Raw genomic sequence first — 16,813 nt, forward strand, 5'->3', positions numbered from 1 at the left:
GATTTAGAAAATAATTACAAATATTAAAGCTTGGTGCTCAGAAGAAAACCCTCCAAACCAAATTTTTAATGCGATAAACGGCTGTTAACTTGTACATTCGAGACAAATAGCATTTTGATTAATCAGAAATTCAACATTAACAGCTTTGCTTAGCAGAAAAGTACTTTATTCAAGTGTACTGCGAGTATACTTATTACATAAAATGAGGCAGTGTACTTTTTTATAAGCTATAGTAAAGTATATCGCAATTAAGTATAAACAGAAGTCTAGGACTAAGTAATCCTACACTAATACTAAGACTTAAGCTTACACATAAGATAAGCATTCCTTGATGGGGAAATTTGGGTGTGACAGGGGCAAACAGTGATGAGAAAAGAATACAAGTAAACTGTCTAAAGTTAGTTCTAAAGAAAACACTCAAAGTAGAAGGGTAAATAAATTGACCGAAGGAAAAACAAAATTAACTTCCAAGTGTACTACTTTTTGCTAAGGGTTTAAATATTCATGTAAGAATTTAATTTCTCAAGGACAAACCAGAGGTCAGGATTCCTGACCTACAGCGATGTAGTTAGAGGTGACCTGGTTGTTGGGCTTTTAATGAGGAAATTTATCTAAATTAATGAAGTTCTCTGCCCTCAGACAAGCACAACAGGTTTTCTTTTTATTAGGTCTCTTTTCCAATCTTTAACATGTCAACCTGACGGAGGCATCTAAACCCTTATAGGTGAGGAAAATAAACCAGATTCCCAGTTTTATAACATGTTTTATTAGAAACCACCTTTTAAAAGGACATTACTGCACATGTTAACCTTTGTTCTGCAGCAGACGTCTTCCAGCTACAGCAAATTTAACCTCTTTAACGGTAAAACAAAGTAAAGCTGGAGCCCGGTGCGACCCGCTGGTGCCACCGGGGCGACGGGCCGGTACCGTCTGACCCGTCCTGAGACGCAGCAGCTCCTCAGAACCTCCTCACCAGTTTGGACCTGCAGCAGAGATGGATCGACCTTTAACCACATTTTATTCCAAATTTCAGATTTCACCAGAGAAAAAACACAATGACATAAATGATTATTAACAATTTCCCATTTATTGATATTAAAACGGGTAAATAAACATGGAAAGCACTGATGGCCTCATTTGGTCCTTTAAGTGCAGTAAACGGACGCTTCCTGAGCTTTTCCGTTCCTCACAGGGCTGGAAGGTGAAGTCACCTGCAGCGTTGCTGTGCATGTTGTGTCTCTGGTTTCCATACGGATGATTCCTCCGCTGTGGACCCATGTTGGGTCGACTATAAGCGCCTCTCCTTGATCCCTGCAGGAGAACAAAACCAATGTTTGCTTCGTGTCTGGAGGCTGAAATGTTTAACAGGTCCATGAAGGCGTCGTCTTACCCTCCCCATGCTGCCTTCTCGCCTCCTGTTCTGCTCCCCAGGCCAGCCTGAGAACCCTTCATGGTCCATGGGAGGCGTCAGGTCCGGCTCGCTGAAACAAACCCAAAGGATAAAGTTGTTTTTAGGGCCGGGAGCTGTTTCACTTCAAGTTTTCTCCTCATGATGCAGCGGAGACGTTGATTAAAGGCATTTTGTTGGCACCGTCACAAATCGGCAGATTTTAAAGGAGCTATGAGTAATACTGACACCTTGTGGCTCAAATCGGTACAACAGCATGTCAGTCACAACAATCTAATCTGCCGTTTTTAAACAGTTTTTTGCTGTTGTGAATTTTTACCTCAACAGGACATGAATATGATGTTTTATTCTGTTTTATTTCTGCTCCGCTTCTCTTACTGGCCTCCATGTTTACAGGCTGCTGCTCTGTAGCCAAGATAAAATACCAAATGATGCGCTATGCTTTGGGAACTCTCATCTGATTGGCTCAGGAACCAGGAAGTAAACACGGGCTACAATGTGACAAAGACGTTGTTGATGGAGAGGATTGATTGTTACTTAACATCCTGGGTGAGAAATGAAAATGATTTAGGTTGATTTTACAGTAAATATCTGACTTATTGCTCCTTTAAGGTAAATTTATAATTTCTTCACTTATTTTTATGGATTCCTTTCGTCACGTTTTTACAGTAGAACAGGAAATGAACCTCACTTAGTTCCATAAAACAGATTATGTGTGCAGAGCGGTTCCCCAGCAGCAGGGTTGGTTTATTCCAGAGGTTTAAGTCTCACCTGACTGACTCCTGGACGAAGCTGCTGCCCGGTATGGTAACTCTAACCGCCTCCAGCTTCTCCTGCCTCCTCCTCTCCAGGTTGTGCCTGAGGTCACCGGGGCCTCGCAGCGGCTGCTTGCTCATACCCTGCCGGCGGGGAACCCATGCGGTCAGGAAAGAGCCGCCCAGTGACGGCTGATTAATCGTTAGCGTTGTCCTCACCTGCATGGAGTCCAGTCTGAAGAACAGAGGCTCATCATCGTCCTCGTCGTCGTCGAGCAGCGAGTCCAAGTTTAAACTGAAGCCTCTGTGAAAAGTTCAGAACAAAAGGTTCTGGTATCGCGTCGTCTGCAATGTGACGAGCTGAAACGGCCAATAGGAAGCCAGAGTGAGATCACGTGAGCTTACCTGTTGAACCTCTGGTTCAGCGTGAGCTCCTGCAGCTCCTCCCCAGAGTGGCCTCCTTTCTGGGGAGCAGAGAAGCGCTCGTTGAGGGAGACCCCGTCGCCTCTGAAGTACTGCTCTGTAAAGACCACAAGCATTAAGGTGAGCGTTCCTCCTGCAGCGTTTAAACGTTCTAACGCTCGTTACTGATGCGTTACATCTGGTGCTAAACTGGCATCATTTCAGAAACAGACCATGTGGTCCACCCCTGACTCAGCTCAGCCTTGGTTATGGATAGTGTTGCACCGATGCCATTTCTGGACCCTGATACCGATACCCGATACCTGGCTGTGCAATATTGGCCGATACCGATGCCATCTGTGTGAAATTGATGTATGTATATATGAAGAACTGCATACTACTTAGGGTAGTAGAACTTTATATTGCCTACCTGGAATGGGTGACAATAGTTGATTAACTTTTGGCTCTCAAATGCCAAAATAGTGAAACATTGGTGAAATTATAACATGTATAATAATAGTGCAACAGTAAGACAGTAAAATTACATTAATAATTTAATAATCTCTTTTAAACCCTGAGTTTTGGCTCTCAAATGCCAAAATAGTGCAACTTTCATGAACTTATATAACATGTATAATACTAGTCGGGAGAGAGAAGGCTGCGTTCAAGTGACATAAAAACATCAAAATGGTATCGGTGCCTATTTGTTGGTACTCGCTGATACCGATACCATTTTAGTGCTGGATCGGCGCCCCGCCCCATACTGGTATCGGTATCGGTGCAACACAGCAGGACAATGATCCAAAGCAGGTCCTCTGAAAGGCCAAAAAACCCTCAAAATTCAGGTTTAGGAGTGGCCTAGTCAAAGTCTGGAGTGTGAAATAACCGGGGATTCAGCTCAACATGGTGGCTGAATTAAAAAAATGCTGGAAAGTGGGTCTACATCCTCCTGAGTCCCTACAGTCAGCCAGAGGAGCCAGGGTGAGTTTTGGGTCTGTTTCTAAATGTCATGGAAACATTTAAAAAGCAGGAACAGAAGAAACGTGTTGGAGGAAGTTCTTCCTCGACCCTCTGCGTCAGACTAACCTTTGACGAAGTGCACCAAGGTGATGATCTCCTGGGCGAAGGTGCCGCTGTGCGAGGCCGTCTCCCGGTACGTCCCAGAATGCTCCAGCAGCGGCAGGAAGTCGAGGCGCTGGCGGCCCACGTTGACCAGGTCCAGAGACAGCTGGCGGTCTGAGGAGTAGCAGAGAGGGCTGCCGAGGAAGAGCGAGGCCGGTCAGACAGGAACCCGTCTACAGCACCAAACCTCGCATCGTTGCTTTTTATTAAAAGAACTTAGAGACGTTTTAATGTTTAAAGCGGCTGGAAGTTTATCTGAGCTACAGACCAGGAGACTCTGCTGAATAAGAGGAAACCAGAGGAGCCAGGAGGGTTCACACAGGTTCTCCTTTAAATCAACAGCCTCACTCTGCTGGAAACATGAATTATTGGGTTTATTAAAACCTCCTTCTGACTGTAGAGTGAGCAGAAATGGAGAAAAACAGATCTTACCTTACCCAAAAACTCACCTTTGCTGACTTCCACAGGTAACTGTAAACAGATCAAAGCTAAAGACAGCAGGCTGTTTTGGTTCTAATGTTTAAAGCTTGCTTTAACGAGCTTAACGAGGCTCTGAAGGTGAGCACTGGGTGAAAGTTCACACTTCTTTTAGTTTCTCATGGGTTCAGGTGGACTTCAGCTGCTGGTCCAGATCCACCAGAGTCCAGGAGGACGCAGCAAAGATCATGGTTCCTCTTCCTCCTCCATGTGGAGGAACGGGTGGAAACAGCAGAGCTTCTGGGTTCTTCTGATCGGGTTTGCAGAATAAATCTGGGCCCGGTTCTGCGGTTCTTCAGCGTGTCGAGTCCATTCCTCCGTTCATCAAAGCCGCAGCATCTTCCTCAGAGCTTTAGGTGAATCCACATCAGCAACGTTTCACTCTGAGCGCTCACTGGTTTCACTCGTTTATCCAGAAATGATTCATGCTTGATGCCTTCCAGATTTCTGCCAGTGGTTCTGGTTCTGGCAGGACGGATCTTCCCACTCATGGACCTGAAGGCCCTGAAGAGAGGAAACACCAGCGGATTCCTTCTGAGCGTCAGGAGGAGGATCGGAAATCTTTAAGGAAAGATTCATGCGAAGAGCTGCCGTCCATCATCGTCATCTTCATCATCGTCTTCATCATCACGGAGGCTTAAAACTTTCCTTTGTGACAAAGATTCTAGTCAGAGTGGCTCATGTTACCCTGAGCTACCTCTATAGTTATGCTGCTATAGGCTTAGGCTGCTGGAGGACATCAGGATCCATTTCTCTCACTCTGCTGAATTCTCCTACTGCTCTCCAATCTGCATTGTTTGTTGTTATTTCAGTTTTTAACTTTCTGTTCTCTCTCATTTTTCTCTTCGTAGAAGGTACACCTGGTCTGGCGTTCTGTTAGCTGTGACATCATCAGGGGAGGCAGATCATCCTCTATTACCATCTAACATAGAAAGTACTCCTGGGTCAATGTGAGCTTCTGTGCTTTCTGTGTCTCTGCTCTGTCTTCTCTAAGCCCCAGTGGGTGGAGGCAGATGAGCGTTCACACTGAGCCTGGTTCTGGTTCTGCTGGAGGTTCTCCTCCCTGTTAAAGGGGAGTTTTCCTCTCCACTGTGGCTTCATGCATGCTCAGTATGAGGGATTGCTGCAAAGCCATCAACAATGCAGACGACTGTCCACTGTGGCTCTACGCTCTTTCAGGAGGAGTGAATGCTGCTTGGAGAGACTTGATGCAACCTGCTGGGTTTCCTTAGAGAGGAAACTTTCTCACCAACCTGGAGGATCTGATGGAGTCTGACTTTGGAAAGAGCCTTGAGATGACGTGATGTGAGTTGGCGCTATATAAATACAATTTAATTGGAAAAGAGTTTGGAAAGAGCCTTGAGAGGACATGTTTCATGAATTGGCGGCATGTAAAAAAGTTGAATTGATTCTTTAGTTTCAGTAAAATCTCTTCCTTCCATTGGCCGAAAAATAAAAATGCGTTTCATCGTTTCATGAGATCCAGAAATCTTTCAGCACGGCTACAGATGCTGGTTCCGTTCTGGTCATTGTGAAGCAGGCGAGAACAGCGTTGGGTTTGGATCATCGTCCTGAGGCGGACATTTCCAGTAAAAAGGTTTCTGTGAGCAGAGTGAAGAATGGTCCGCCACGTTTTACTTCAGTACGTCTGGATCACACTGAGCCAGCGTTCCACCAGCCGGTCGTCTACGGGACAACCGGGTCAAGCGGTACTTCTGCGATCAGACTCTGCTGAGCTCCGGTCCGTTTGGATATAAAACCTTTAAACAAGGAGCTTCTGGTCTTTGATGACTCTTGTTTCCTCAACAGTCTCCAACATCTCGTGATTACCCTACTAGACGTTTCTACTCAGCAGGTTCTGAGACCACTCGACCTGTGTGGCCCGTCTCCCAGAGGTTCTGTCAGAACAAGTCCAGTTCCAGCTGCAGCCAGCTGGACTCAGGCAGCTCCACCGGGAAAATCGCTTCTTCAATGTGATAAGGAGGTTTGGCATCAGCTCCGAAGTTCTTCCAGGCAGAAGACTACGAGGTCTTCTCTTCAGGAAGACGTTATGGACATCTTTAGGGAAGGAAGGGTCTCCCTTCTTCCACCGGTTCTGTTCTGATCGAAGGTCTTCAGGCCAGGATTTGCCCACGTCACAACTCTGCCATCTTCTCCGGGATCGTATCTTCTGGGATGGATCTGATGGCCAGTGAAGGTTGGTCGTGTTTATGGGTCAACGGACGCTCTGCCTCAACATGGGTCTGTTCCACTAGACTTCAGCCCGACTCAACGGCTCGTCAACGTCCGTCAGAGCAGAACTCGTCTTCTTCTGGATGTTCGTCTCATGCCGCTCCTTGTGTATCTGTGGTGGGATCCATTCCAGCTGAACGCAGCTCCAAACGGCAGAGAGGGAACTAGAACCCAGCAGAACCTCTTTGGTTGACTGAGGGACCAGTGAAGAGTGATTCTGGTAGAGAGGACAATGGCGTCTTCTTGACATCGACTCAGTGACGATCCTAAAAGATTCGCGTCCAACTTGAGCTCAACGTGGAACCGGGTTCTTGAGGAGTTCTGGAGGTCCAGCTCTTCTGCTCCGGTTTGTATCGTTGGAGAAATCTCTGTTCTCCTTTTGAACCTTTAGTTGAAGCTTGTGTGAAACATCCTGAGGGATGCCGATCTGCTCCGGCAGCTTCCCAACATTTTTCCTCACTGAACCGTTTGGATCATGGAGACGAGCTGAGAGCAGCTCCTCGTTAGGAGAACATCGCGATATTAGACCTTGAGTTTCCTCACATCTCTTCCTCCACCATCATCATCATCATGGTGTCTCCTCCATTCTCATCACTGTCACTGAGACCCAGAGATCCTTCGTTCCAACCAGCTGAACTATTGCAGCCCATTAAACCGGCTGGTTCTGGCGGTCCGGCGCCGCGTATAGGTACTGAGAGGACGTTCTAGATTCGGTCCATTGTGCAGCTCTACCTCTTCGTAGTTTCTTTGAGACAAAGTAAATGTGAACTTTCCCCCCTCCCCCCCGGCCACCTCTTACCTGTTCTTGTTAACGGGTCGACTCATGTCCACCTTGATGGTGAGCGTCTCTTCGGTTATCACCGTCACGTTATCGGTTTGCGGATCGTTCCAGCCTCGGTTCCTCTGAGCGGGCCCTTTAGGGTCCGGGTGGTCCCTGGGCAGGCTGCGGTCCAGACTCCTGGATCTGCCGTGCGTCCACTGAGGGGGGAAGTCTTCTTCGTCTTCCCAGGCAGGAACCTTCTCAGCAGGTTCTCTATATTCGTCCCTGATGGGCGTGTAGCCTCGCCTCGGCTCCCCCTGAGGAGCGTCTTGGTATCGCGGCTGATTCCTCTGGAGTCCACCCCGTCCTCTTGGACCCTGGTTGTACCTCCCCCTTCCTCTCCCCCGGTAGTTTGCAGGGGCTCCTGGGTTACCATATCTCTCGGTGTTTGGACTTCTCCTTGGTTCCTGATAGTGGGAGTCTCTTGAGTCATCTGGGAAATGAGCCCCTCTGGAGTCCTCCCTGTCAATGGGCCGGCTGGCGGACGTCCTGAAACGTTCCTGGGAGGAGCCCGCTGAGCGGGGACTCCTCTGCCGGTCAAAGTTAGCATCGTAACGTCTGCGATCTTCAACGTTTTCGAGCGGCGTCAGATTCCTGCCACCTTCTACACCGTGATAGCGCTCGGCACCGAATGGTCCTGAGCGTCCCGAGTCTTGGCGGACAAGGGTTCCCCGACTGCGGCCTCTAAACCCACCTCTGGGTCTGTCCGCAGAGAAACCACGGTCTCCAAAGTCCTGCAGAACCCTGTACCTGTGGTGGCACAAGAGGAGGTGACACGGTTCAGAAGGTAAACATCTGACTTCTAATTCACTCTTGAATTTAGCTCTTCAGAACAACAGAAGACGAGGAGTTTTAATCTGACCTACAGGAAGTTTGACGTAACATGCATTATTTTCTGGTTTTACAGATTACATAGAAGTGGGTAAACGCCATGCAGTATTTTCTACTATATTCATGAGTGAAAAACAGGAACTAAACAGAGAGGGATCCTCAGCTACGGAACACAGGACAGGAGAGAATCCTTTGAACGCTTCATTTCCAGACTTTTTCCCCAAAGATTTACCCCGGATGATCGGCGGCTTCCATTTCTCGTCGCGGTCTTTTAAAAGGAGGACGCTGGTTCTCTCTTTGTCTACCTCTGTCCGGGTGTTGGGGGAACCTTCCTTCTCTCTCCAGGTCTTCAGCTCGCTGGTCTCCTGACCTCATACCTGGACTAAAGTCTCTGAATCTGCCCGGCTCCTCTCTCCTCCATCCCATTCCCGCCTTCCTCTGTTGGTGGTCTGTAAACGACCTCGGCGGCGATCCTCTGACTCCCTGCGGCGGCGGCTGGGGTGCACCCCCCCTGTCGTCACACCTCTGAAAGTCGTCCCTGAACCCCCCCCTGAAGCCTTCATCCTGTGGGGAAAACCTGCGGTTCTCAGAGCGCATCGTGTCGTGGTGGGGCGACGGCCTCCAGGGGTGAAACTCTTCGTGGTCTGGATGTCGCCGGTGACGAAAGGGCGCGTCGCCCCGGGAAGGAGATCTTCTGGGGCCTCCTGGGTACCGTTCCTCCCTGTAGGGGTCCATAAAGTCTTCGGGGCCCTCTCTGGGGTGGGGGCCCCTGTCCCGAGGAGTCCCATCCAGTTCAGCGATAACTTTGTGGGGATCAAAGTCAGGTTCCTCCCAGGGAAACCTCCTAGAACGGGCGCAAAGCAAACCAACGTCAACAGCTGTGGCACGATAAGAAAAAAGATGTTTGTGTTTAAGGTTCTTTAGTTTGGCAGGAATTAAATTAATTTACCTATAACGAGGCGACATAGACCTCGGTCTTGACATGTTTGTAACCTGAAAGGGAAGCATGTGATACTATTTAAGGGCACAGAACATTAGCTACGTTTACATGTACAACAATTCAAGATCGGATTAAAATGTGTTTGGATTAAATAATCGGATTGTACCATTTAGATGGGGACACAATCAATTAATCCCATCATAATGTGCCTGTTTATGCACCTGGCTTTATTCAGAATAGAACCGCTCTGACATGTCCAGTTATAAAATTCCTGTTAAAAAAAACACAGAAGAAGAACTTCCGTCTTTGCTAAACAACAAAAATAGCAAACAAAAGCGGTTTTGTACGACTTAGCTAACTTTTTCTGAAGAAATGTATAAAAGCTTCTTAGAGCTGAGTTTTTGTGGAAAAATTACATTAAACAAAATACTGACTCCAATGAATCTTGATCTTTAAAAACTGATTTTGCTGCATGAACCGCATTAGAAAGTATTCCAACAAACCTCTGGCTCCTTTGTCCCAAAAATAAATCATCCCTATGAAGACGAATACAGCAGATCTGCCCCAAATCACCACAGAGCCAATGTTTCAGTGGCTTAGACGTAAAATGTTAAACACCAAACCTCCGTGCTAAGTCGGACAATCCAGGAAGAAAAAGATCCTGGTAATACCCCCGCCCCCCCACCACTCACTAAGGCTCTTATCAACTAATAGGTGTCAGCAACTCATTAAAAACAGGATCGCTTTCTGTTACCGTCGACACATCCAGACGTTTTAATTCTGATCTCTGTTCTAAACACGCTAGTAGAAACATTATGTAGGGCTGTCATAAACTATTATTTTAGTAACCCAGTATTCTGCCGATTAATCGGATTAAAAAATACTGACAATCTGCAGATTTTTCACATAATTATTTAAGCTTGTTGTATGAGAAACAGAACTAAAGGGAAAAAAATGCAAATTAGCAAATAATTCAATTATTTTCTGAATAACAAGGATAAATCTGCAGCTAAAAAGCTCTGGGATCAAAATGTTAAAAGCTCAGTCCTTTCTAGTGGACTTAATAATAAAAACGGTCATAAACAAAAAATGCATAAAGTTTCACTTGCATATTACATTCTAATTCTATTCATATAAAACAGAACTCAGGGTTTCCTCAGGGATTTTTTAAACCATGGTGTGACGTCATCATCTCATTTGCATATTTCTTCATATATTTGTGACCCAGGCAGGAGAGCTTTTATCAAGATAAAAAGTTATTGAAATATTAGCTTTATAAAATGATTTATATATATTAATGCTACTAAATAAAATAAACTGTACCAAACAGACAGATATGGCCAAGTTCACACAAAGTGAAGGAGGTAAATAAGTGATTGAAGCTGAGTGTGAATCAAATTCAGGGAATTATTTTAGTGCAACAGTTTCAGAGACAAAAAAATAAGACTTTTTAAAAAACTATATTTGTGTGACGAGGCAGCAGCAGCTGTGGTGCGCCTGTGAGAGAGCGCTGAGGGAAGTAGGAACTCTCCTAGCAGATCTCACTGCTGCCTTAATACAGTGACTCCAGCATGACTGGTGCTTTGGTAAAGTCACCATTAAAACAAAAAAGTCATTGTTGCTTTTTGAAAGCAAGTTGCTATATGCGTCTGAAAAGTGGCTAAATAATGCAACAAACCCTAGGGGAAAAACGATAAAAGTTTTCCCCGTCTACATGACAACACCTGGATGTTTTCAAAACGTTACTCTGGTACCCGTTTTCTAGTCGTGCCGTTTTCAGGGAAGACATACACCGTTGTGATGTCCATGGACAGTAGAACAAAACTTTAATGTTTAAACCAACAAACCCTGTGGAGTAATCAGGGCCTGAGTTTCTTCATGAGTCTGTTTTTTAAACAATCATGATTCTCCTCTGAAGCCCTTAGCTCTTATCAAGACAGAACGGCTCCACAAGACACTCTTTCAGACTTTAAGTCTTTAAATGCTCTCGTCCCTCCAACATTTCTAGGTTTTTACAGCCATATGTGCCCCCCACCGCCCTCTTAGATCTACTGCCCCTGTCAGCTCAGAGAAACAGGAAGCTCAGAGGAGACCACGCCTCCCCTCCTCTGGAACAACCTGCTGCTGCACATCAGCCAGGGTTCATTTCTTTCCTCGTCCCTTTTCAGTCCACCCTGGACCTCTGATGATAAAACACATCACTGATCCATTTAAGCTTTAAAAACCACGCTTCAAAACAATCACTAAAATAATAAACCCCGCTCTAATGCTGCGTTCAGACTGAACGCCTTTTGAGCATCAGGTTTACGTGCAAAGTCTATGGTGGTTGGCGGACGGCCTCAGGGGGCTTGGAGATTATATTATGTTATTCAGTATATGAAGCCAAGCCACTCTCTAGATTTCATCTGCAAAGAGTCCGGTAGAGGAAAACAGCAGGAGCCACTTTGGCAGACGGAGCGTTGAGGTTCTGGACAGCATGTTGGACTTTTATGTGTACAGGCGTCCAAATTGAGACGTTGGACACCTGTTTGACGCTGGAAAGACGTTTGGTCTGGACACAGCATAACCCAGTAATATAGTGTATTAGTTTATTAAACTGCTATAGAGCAGCTGTAACTGTTTAATTAGCTCATGTAAGGCTGGTCTACATCAGAAATGACCAATATCCCATTTTACCACGGTAAATATGGCCTTTGGGCTAAATAAAGAACTAAAACAAGTTCATTAACTGGCATTTATTAACCGACTAAAAATGGACAACATTCCTATAAATGTCATATTTACTTTTTTTTCTACTTTGTCCATTTTTTTGTGATTTATGGGTCACAACCTTTTCAAGGTTTGAATGTAATCTGACGTGCTTACATCTAAAAACATATATATATAAATAAAACATATTTACACATATAAAGTAATTAGCAGGGATTTAAAACTATTGCACTGTGCTTTTTTGAGGTACTGTTATGTGGGCAGTAAACTACAGACGTTTAATTTTTTCTTTTTTTAGTTAGCTCCTAATATAAAGAGACCTAGCCCTTTTTTCTGCAGACAGAAATGTAAGAAGTCTCATTGGGTATTTTAAAATAAGAATAATTAAAAATGTTGGCGATAGCAGTTTAATAAGCCAGTAATAAACACATAATTTTACACATTAGCCCAAGTTGTCTGTGCTAGCTTTAGCCACTTAGCAGCTAACGTTTAGCCGTCCGGTTTCTTACCTTGAAACGTCGAGCTACGGCGGCTAACGCTGCGCAATGCGAGAACAAACAAAACGAAATATATGGTTATGACAGCCTAAAGAATAAGAATACAACCTTTTATGTTAGATTTATTAGCATAAACTCGCTAAATATGTCAAATAATATGTTTAGCATAGCAGCAAATGGCTGCAGAGTGCAACTAACCAACCGCCGGAAGCAGTTGTGCCGGCGGTTCCTTCTCCCTTTTCTTCTTCTTCGTCTTCGACTCTTTCCAATGTTTTCAGGTGCATATCGCCACCTACCGTACCGGAGTGTGTAACTTCAGGATTTGTTCTTCAGGTTACATTCTCAAATAAATAAATAAATAAATAAATAAATAAATATATGGATTAAACATTTATCTTTAAGAAACATAATTATCTATAACTACCCTTCCCTTATTTTTCATTAACACCTAATATTCCTTCCAAGATTCATCCCCGTCCCAACTCATACATCCTATCACGCATAAAACTTCTCATAATAATATTTGCTACACTTCAAAATAATATGTTCTACAGCTGGAACACCACAGACCTCACATTCATTAGATGCACACTTAGCCATTAAATAAAGAGTTGATTTTAATCCTGTATGCCCCAACCTTAACCTTTAAACGATTACTTTCTCTCTTCTTCACTTTACTTTAAAGATTTTCGCCCTTAATTGATTTTTGTATTCTGTAGTAATGTCTTCCTTTAGTATCAGTGTCCAATTTCTCCTGCCATATGTTCCTCACTACTGTTCTAATTCATGATTTAGCCTCAACCTTTCCAAACAGAACATTCATTATGTTGTCATTTCTTTAATTTTAATGCTCTTTTTGCAATCTCATCTGCCTTTTCATTTCCCTGTATGCCAACCTGTGCAGGAAGCCAACAGAATTTCACATCAATTCCAGCTCTTTGTATTCTTAAAAGTAAAGTAAATATTTTCATTAACAAATCACTTTTTTCTGTTTCTTCTGAAATCAAGCTGTTCAATGCTGCTGTAGAGTCCGAGCAAAATTTCCTGGATCTTTCGAACCATCAGTAAATAATATCAGATACTTTTAGTAATTTCTCTTCACATATTCTTGTACCATACATGCAGTATTATCTAGACATCTTTCACACCATTCTCTCTTCTTTTCTACAAGCTGTAAGTGAACACTGGGAGAAACACATGGAGGAACATTTCCCCACGCAGCGTTTGGTCCACATTCTAAGGTATTTAAACCACATTTTACTGCTTCTGTATTATTAGTCCACCCAAATCCTTTATGTTTACTTTGTAGGGAATATTCCCAACATTCACATAAAACCTTTGTTTGAAAATCCAAACCCCAGCTGTAAAGTCTACCACCAATACCCATTTATTCATTTTAATCATCGGCCCTTCTGTCCACATCAAATCATAAGCTTTCTTAATATCAAAATATACTTCTTCCCCAGTAGTTCAGCTTTTTCCTCGTTTTTAATTGCCAGATAGTCTCCATCTACTAAGAGGGATTTTAGCTTTTTTTTCTTTTCCAGCTCATCTTTTTGATCATTGGCCAATTTTATTTCTTTACCAATGGAAGAGCAGAAGTTTCTCCATGCGTTCTTTTTATATATATTTTTTTATTATTTTCCTTACCATACCTCTCTTTCTTTGATAATCAATGCTATGATTTGGATTTAAATGAATATAGATTCACATAATCCTGATGGATGCTTTCCAATAACTTCAAGAGTTGTGTGATCTGAGCTGAGACGTGTAATAACAAACCCCTGGTTTCATCTTTTCCTGATTTCCTCGCTTGTCCTACACATTGTTTATAGCGTTTTCCTGTATCATTTATTTCTCAATATTCCTACCAAACTTTTTAAAACTAATTATCAATTATCATTTGGTAATGGAATCTGAAGTCTAATGTGAATTTTTGGTGTGAAGTTTGAACAGATTATAATATATTCAGTTAATTATAGCTTTCCTTGTTGACTTATTTGATTTCTTACAAAAACTGATAAACCATCAGAAGCTATCAGAGACGTTGGACCACTCTGTTCTTCCATCCAATTTAAACTCTAGAGTATCGCCACTAACTCAACTCAATATACTGATAAATTATCTGTATTTCTATTCTTCACCCTGAGCCCAGCATATTTACACAGAGCTGAAGGTTTTCCAAAAATAAAACATGTAAAATCTTATTTATGGTGTAGGGTAACTCTAATTATTAGACACCTGTTGTGGGAAATAATAACTGATCCCTGTTACTTATCAAAGGAAATGGTGATTCCATGCTGTAATGTTTCCATTCACTCCACTCATAAAGGCAAATGAAAGTACTGTTAATGTTAAATGAAATTGCATTGCACTCAAAATAAAATATATTAATTAATCACCAAGTGTTAGATATTAGCTTCCTTGGTAAAAGTCATTTTTGTCAACCTAAATGTTCTTTTTCACCAGGTTGTAATATGTTGAATCCTTTCTTGAATGTAATGTTTGTTGCATGTTTTCCAGTCTTTACGTAGGTGTAATTAATGTATAGCACAGAAATAAATTACCTGAATCTGCATTATTAACCAAGATGGAAGCTACAAAAGGAATTTGTCTTCGGCTTCCAGTCAGATTCCTTGTTTGGGTAAAGTCAACTTTAAGACAGTTTAATTTGGTCTAGTTTATGTTTGCAATCCTTTAAAAGTCTAAAAGTTTGAAGCTATACCAACATTTGTTTCCACTCCATTTTTTGTTATAAAAAAGGCAATTTTTAGCAAATATGTTTAACTTTTTTAAAAGTCTAAAATCTACAGTTTTTCTAACAATAAATAAGTATACTAGTACAAAGTCTTGGACTAAAATCCATATTTCTGTATTATTCACAAACACCCAAACACGACTTTTTACTCACAAGAACCGGTCTCCTTGAAAATATCCACAGCAGATTCCTCCTAGTGAACATTTATTTCTCTCTGTAATCAGGCAAAACCACCAAGAAGGAAACTTTATGCCCAGCAGGAGTCTGAATATCAGTGAATATTTGTTTATCCCGTTCTAACCGTTCCATTTTGCTGATCTGGAAAGTCTGAAAAAAATTAAAACAATCCATGTTTACTGAAAGCTTTTTATATTAAGCTCTGAAGTGTAAGCCATGTTGGAAACCTTAAATTGGAACCATTCATGTTATTTTATCTACAATAGTTTTTTTTGCATTCCTGGTTTCTCTCTGAGTTTAAAGAACTGAAAGAATCCAGAAGCTGTTTACTGGAACGTGGGCGCCGGCCAACGGCTGCTTCTGATTGGCTGAGAGGACCTCCATGACGCCTCCTCCCCAGGCTGTCAGAGCTGAGCAGCTGATTCAGAACAGCACAAAGCTCACCGAGCTGCATCAGAACCAATAAAATGTAACAGAGCAGTTTTTTTGTGCATCATACATTTAGTTACACTGCAAAACAGGGAACTCAAAGTAAGTAAAATTTTCTTGAAATGTTTGTATTTTTCCTTGATTTGAGCAGCTAAATAAGACTATTTGCCAATGGAATAAGATTTTTGCACTTAAAGCAGAAACAATTCATCTCGTTCATTTTATTTCAAGTGCAGAATAGCTAATAATCTTATTTTAGGTTAAAGATACTCATCCCATTGGCAAATAGTCTTATTCAGCTGTTCAAATCAAGGAAAAATATACTCATTTCAAGAAACTTTTACTTATTTTAAGTTCCCTTTTGCAGTTTATTTTTTAAAAACTAAATAAAAATAAAAAATGTGGACAATTTTCACCATGGGCCAGACATCCCTGAAGCCAGAACCAGGACCGGCCAGCACAGGTGACCTCTGAGGAGGCAGAAATGCTGTTTAAGCCGAACCTGGTGAGACGTTGAGGTGTGGAGGACCGAGCTCACAGAGACACAGGAGCTTCAACGTCTGACCCAAAACAGGCGCAACCTTTTCTGATCCATCCTTGATGTTCTGGTTCGGCTTGTTGGAAGTCCGGGCCTCACAAGACGGAAGGTTCCTTCCTTTGTTCTGCTTCTCCCAAACGTTTCCCCTTCAGGTTTTAGAAACCCAAACGATTTTTTTAATCTCCTTGGCAACAGGAGGAAAAAGCTAAACCTCATCAGCTTAGATAATATATGTAACCATGGCAACACTGTATTAGGAAAACACGCAATATTGTTTAATAGGAGGATGATTTAGATTTCCCCCATTTTCCTCCTTCTTTTGTTTTCCATCATAGCAATTTAATTATTAAGATCATTAAGATCCGGTGTGGTCATAACAAACAGTAAAAGTCCATTCAGCCAAGTTTTAATGCGTGAATTATTATAGCTGTCCTACTATTGCATCAAGTCATTTGTGATTGAGTATAGAGCCTTATTTAGAAAGTTTGTTATTCAGAAAAAGAATATTTTTTTATTTTACTTGATTAAATAATCAATAAATTGACCGTAGAGTGATTATTAAGGAATGTAGTCGATTATGTGTACTTATTTTTGATTGATAAATAAATCTTATTTCTGAGAAACAAGCAGAATCTCTTTGATTCTTTACATTTGTGATAGAAATCAGCTCCCTGGAGAGGAAATAACCAGCTGTTCAGAACTGATTAATGAGATGGAC

General features: G+C 42.6%; 1 protein-coding gene across 2 annotated transcripts; it reads right to left on the reverse strand.

Moving 5' to 3' along the window:
* Positions 1-743: 743 nt before the first annotated feature.
* Positions 744-12,425, reverse strand: zgc:112982 (BCLAF1 and THRAP3 family member 3). 2 transcript variants are annotated; one of them, XM_036124970.1, is made up of 11 exons: positions 12,206-12,425; positions 8,997-9,040; positions 8,280-8,891; positions 7,196-7,966; positions 3,652-3,821; positions 2,569-2,683; positions 2,383-2,467; positions 2,180-2,307; positions 1,391-1,481; positions 1,212-1,311; positions 744-983 (listed from the first exon to the last, which is right to left on the reverse strand). In XM_036124970.1, the coding sequence occupies exons 2-11, from the start codon at positions 9,029-9,031 to the stop codon at positions 970-972; spliced, it is 2,121 nt and encodes a 706-aa protein (XP_035980863.1). In that variant the 5' UTR covers positions 9,032-9,040; positions 12,206-12,425; the 3' UTR covers positions 744-969. The 2 variants fall into 2 exon arrangements, with proteins under 2 accessions (XP_035980863.1, XP_012706700.2); XM_012851246.3 differs by lacking the exon at positions 12,206-12,425 and having other exon boundaries at positions 8,997-9,070.
* Between the last annotated feature and the right edge of the window lie 4,388 nt (positions 12,426-16,813).

This window comes from Fundulus heteroclitus, chromosome 21 (assembly GCF_011125445.2).
Source record: "Fundulus heteroclitus isolate FHET01 chromosome 21, MU-UCD_Fhet_4.1, whole genome shotgun sequence".
NCBI lineage: Eukaryota > Metazoa > Chordata > Actinopteri > Cyprinodontiformes > Fundulidae > Fundulus > Fundulus heteroclitus.

What these genes read in the sequence shown, in the direction of transcription:
- zgc:112982 (XM_012851246.3), bottom strand. Translation starts at nt 9,055, where the DNA reads ATGCTTCCCTTTCAGGTTACAAACATGTCAAGACCGAGGTCTATGTCG. An exon ending in CTTGGTGCACTTCGTCAAAG is followed by an intron (nt 2,684 to 3,651) that starts GTTAGTCTGACG and finishes TGGTCTTTACAG; the next exon opens with AGCAGTACTTCAGAGGCGAC. An exon ending in GAGAAGGCAGCATGGGGAGG is followed by an intron (nt 1,312 to 1,390) that starts GTAAGACGACGC and finishes GTTCTCCTGCAG; the next exon opens with GGATCAAGGAGAGGCGCTTA.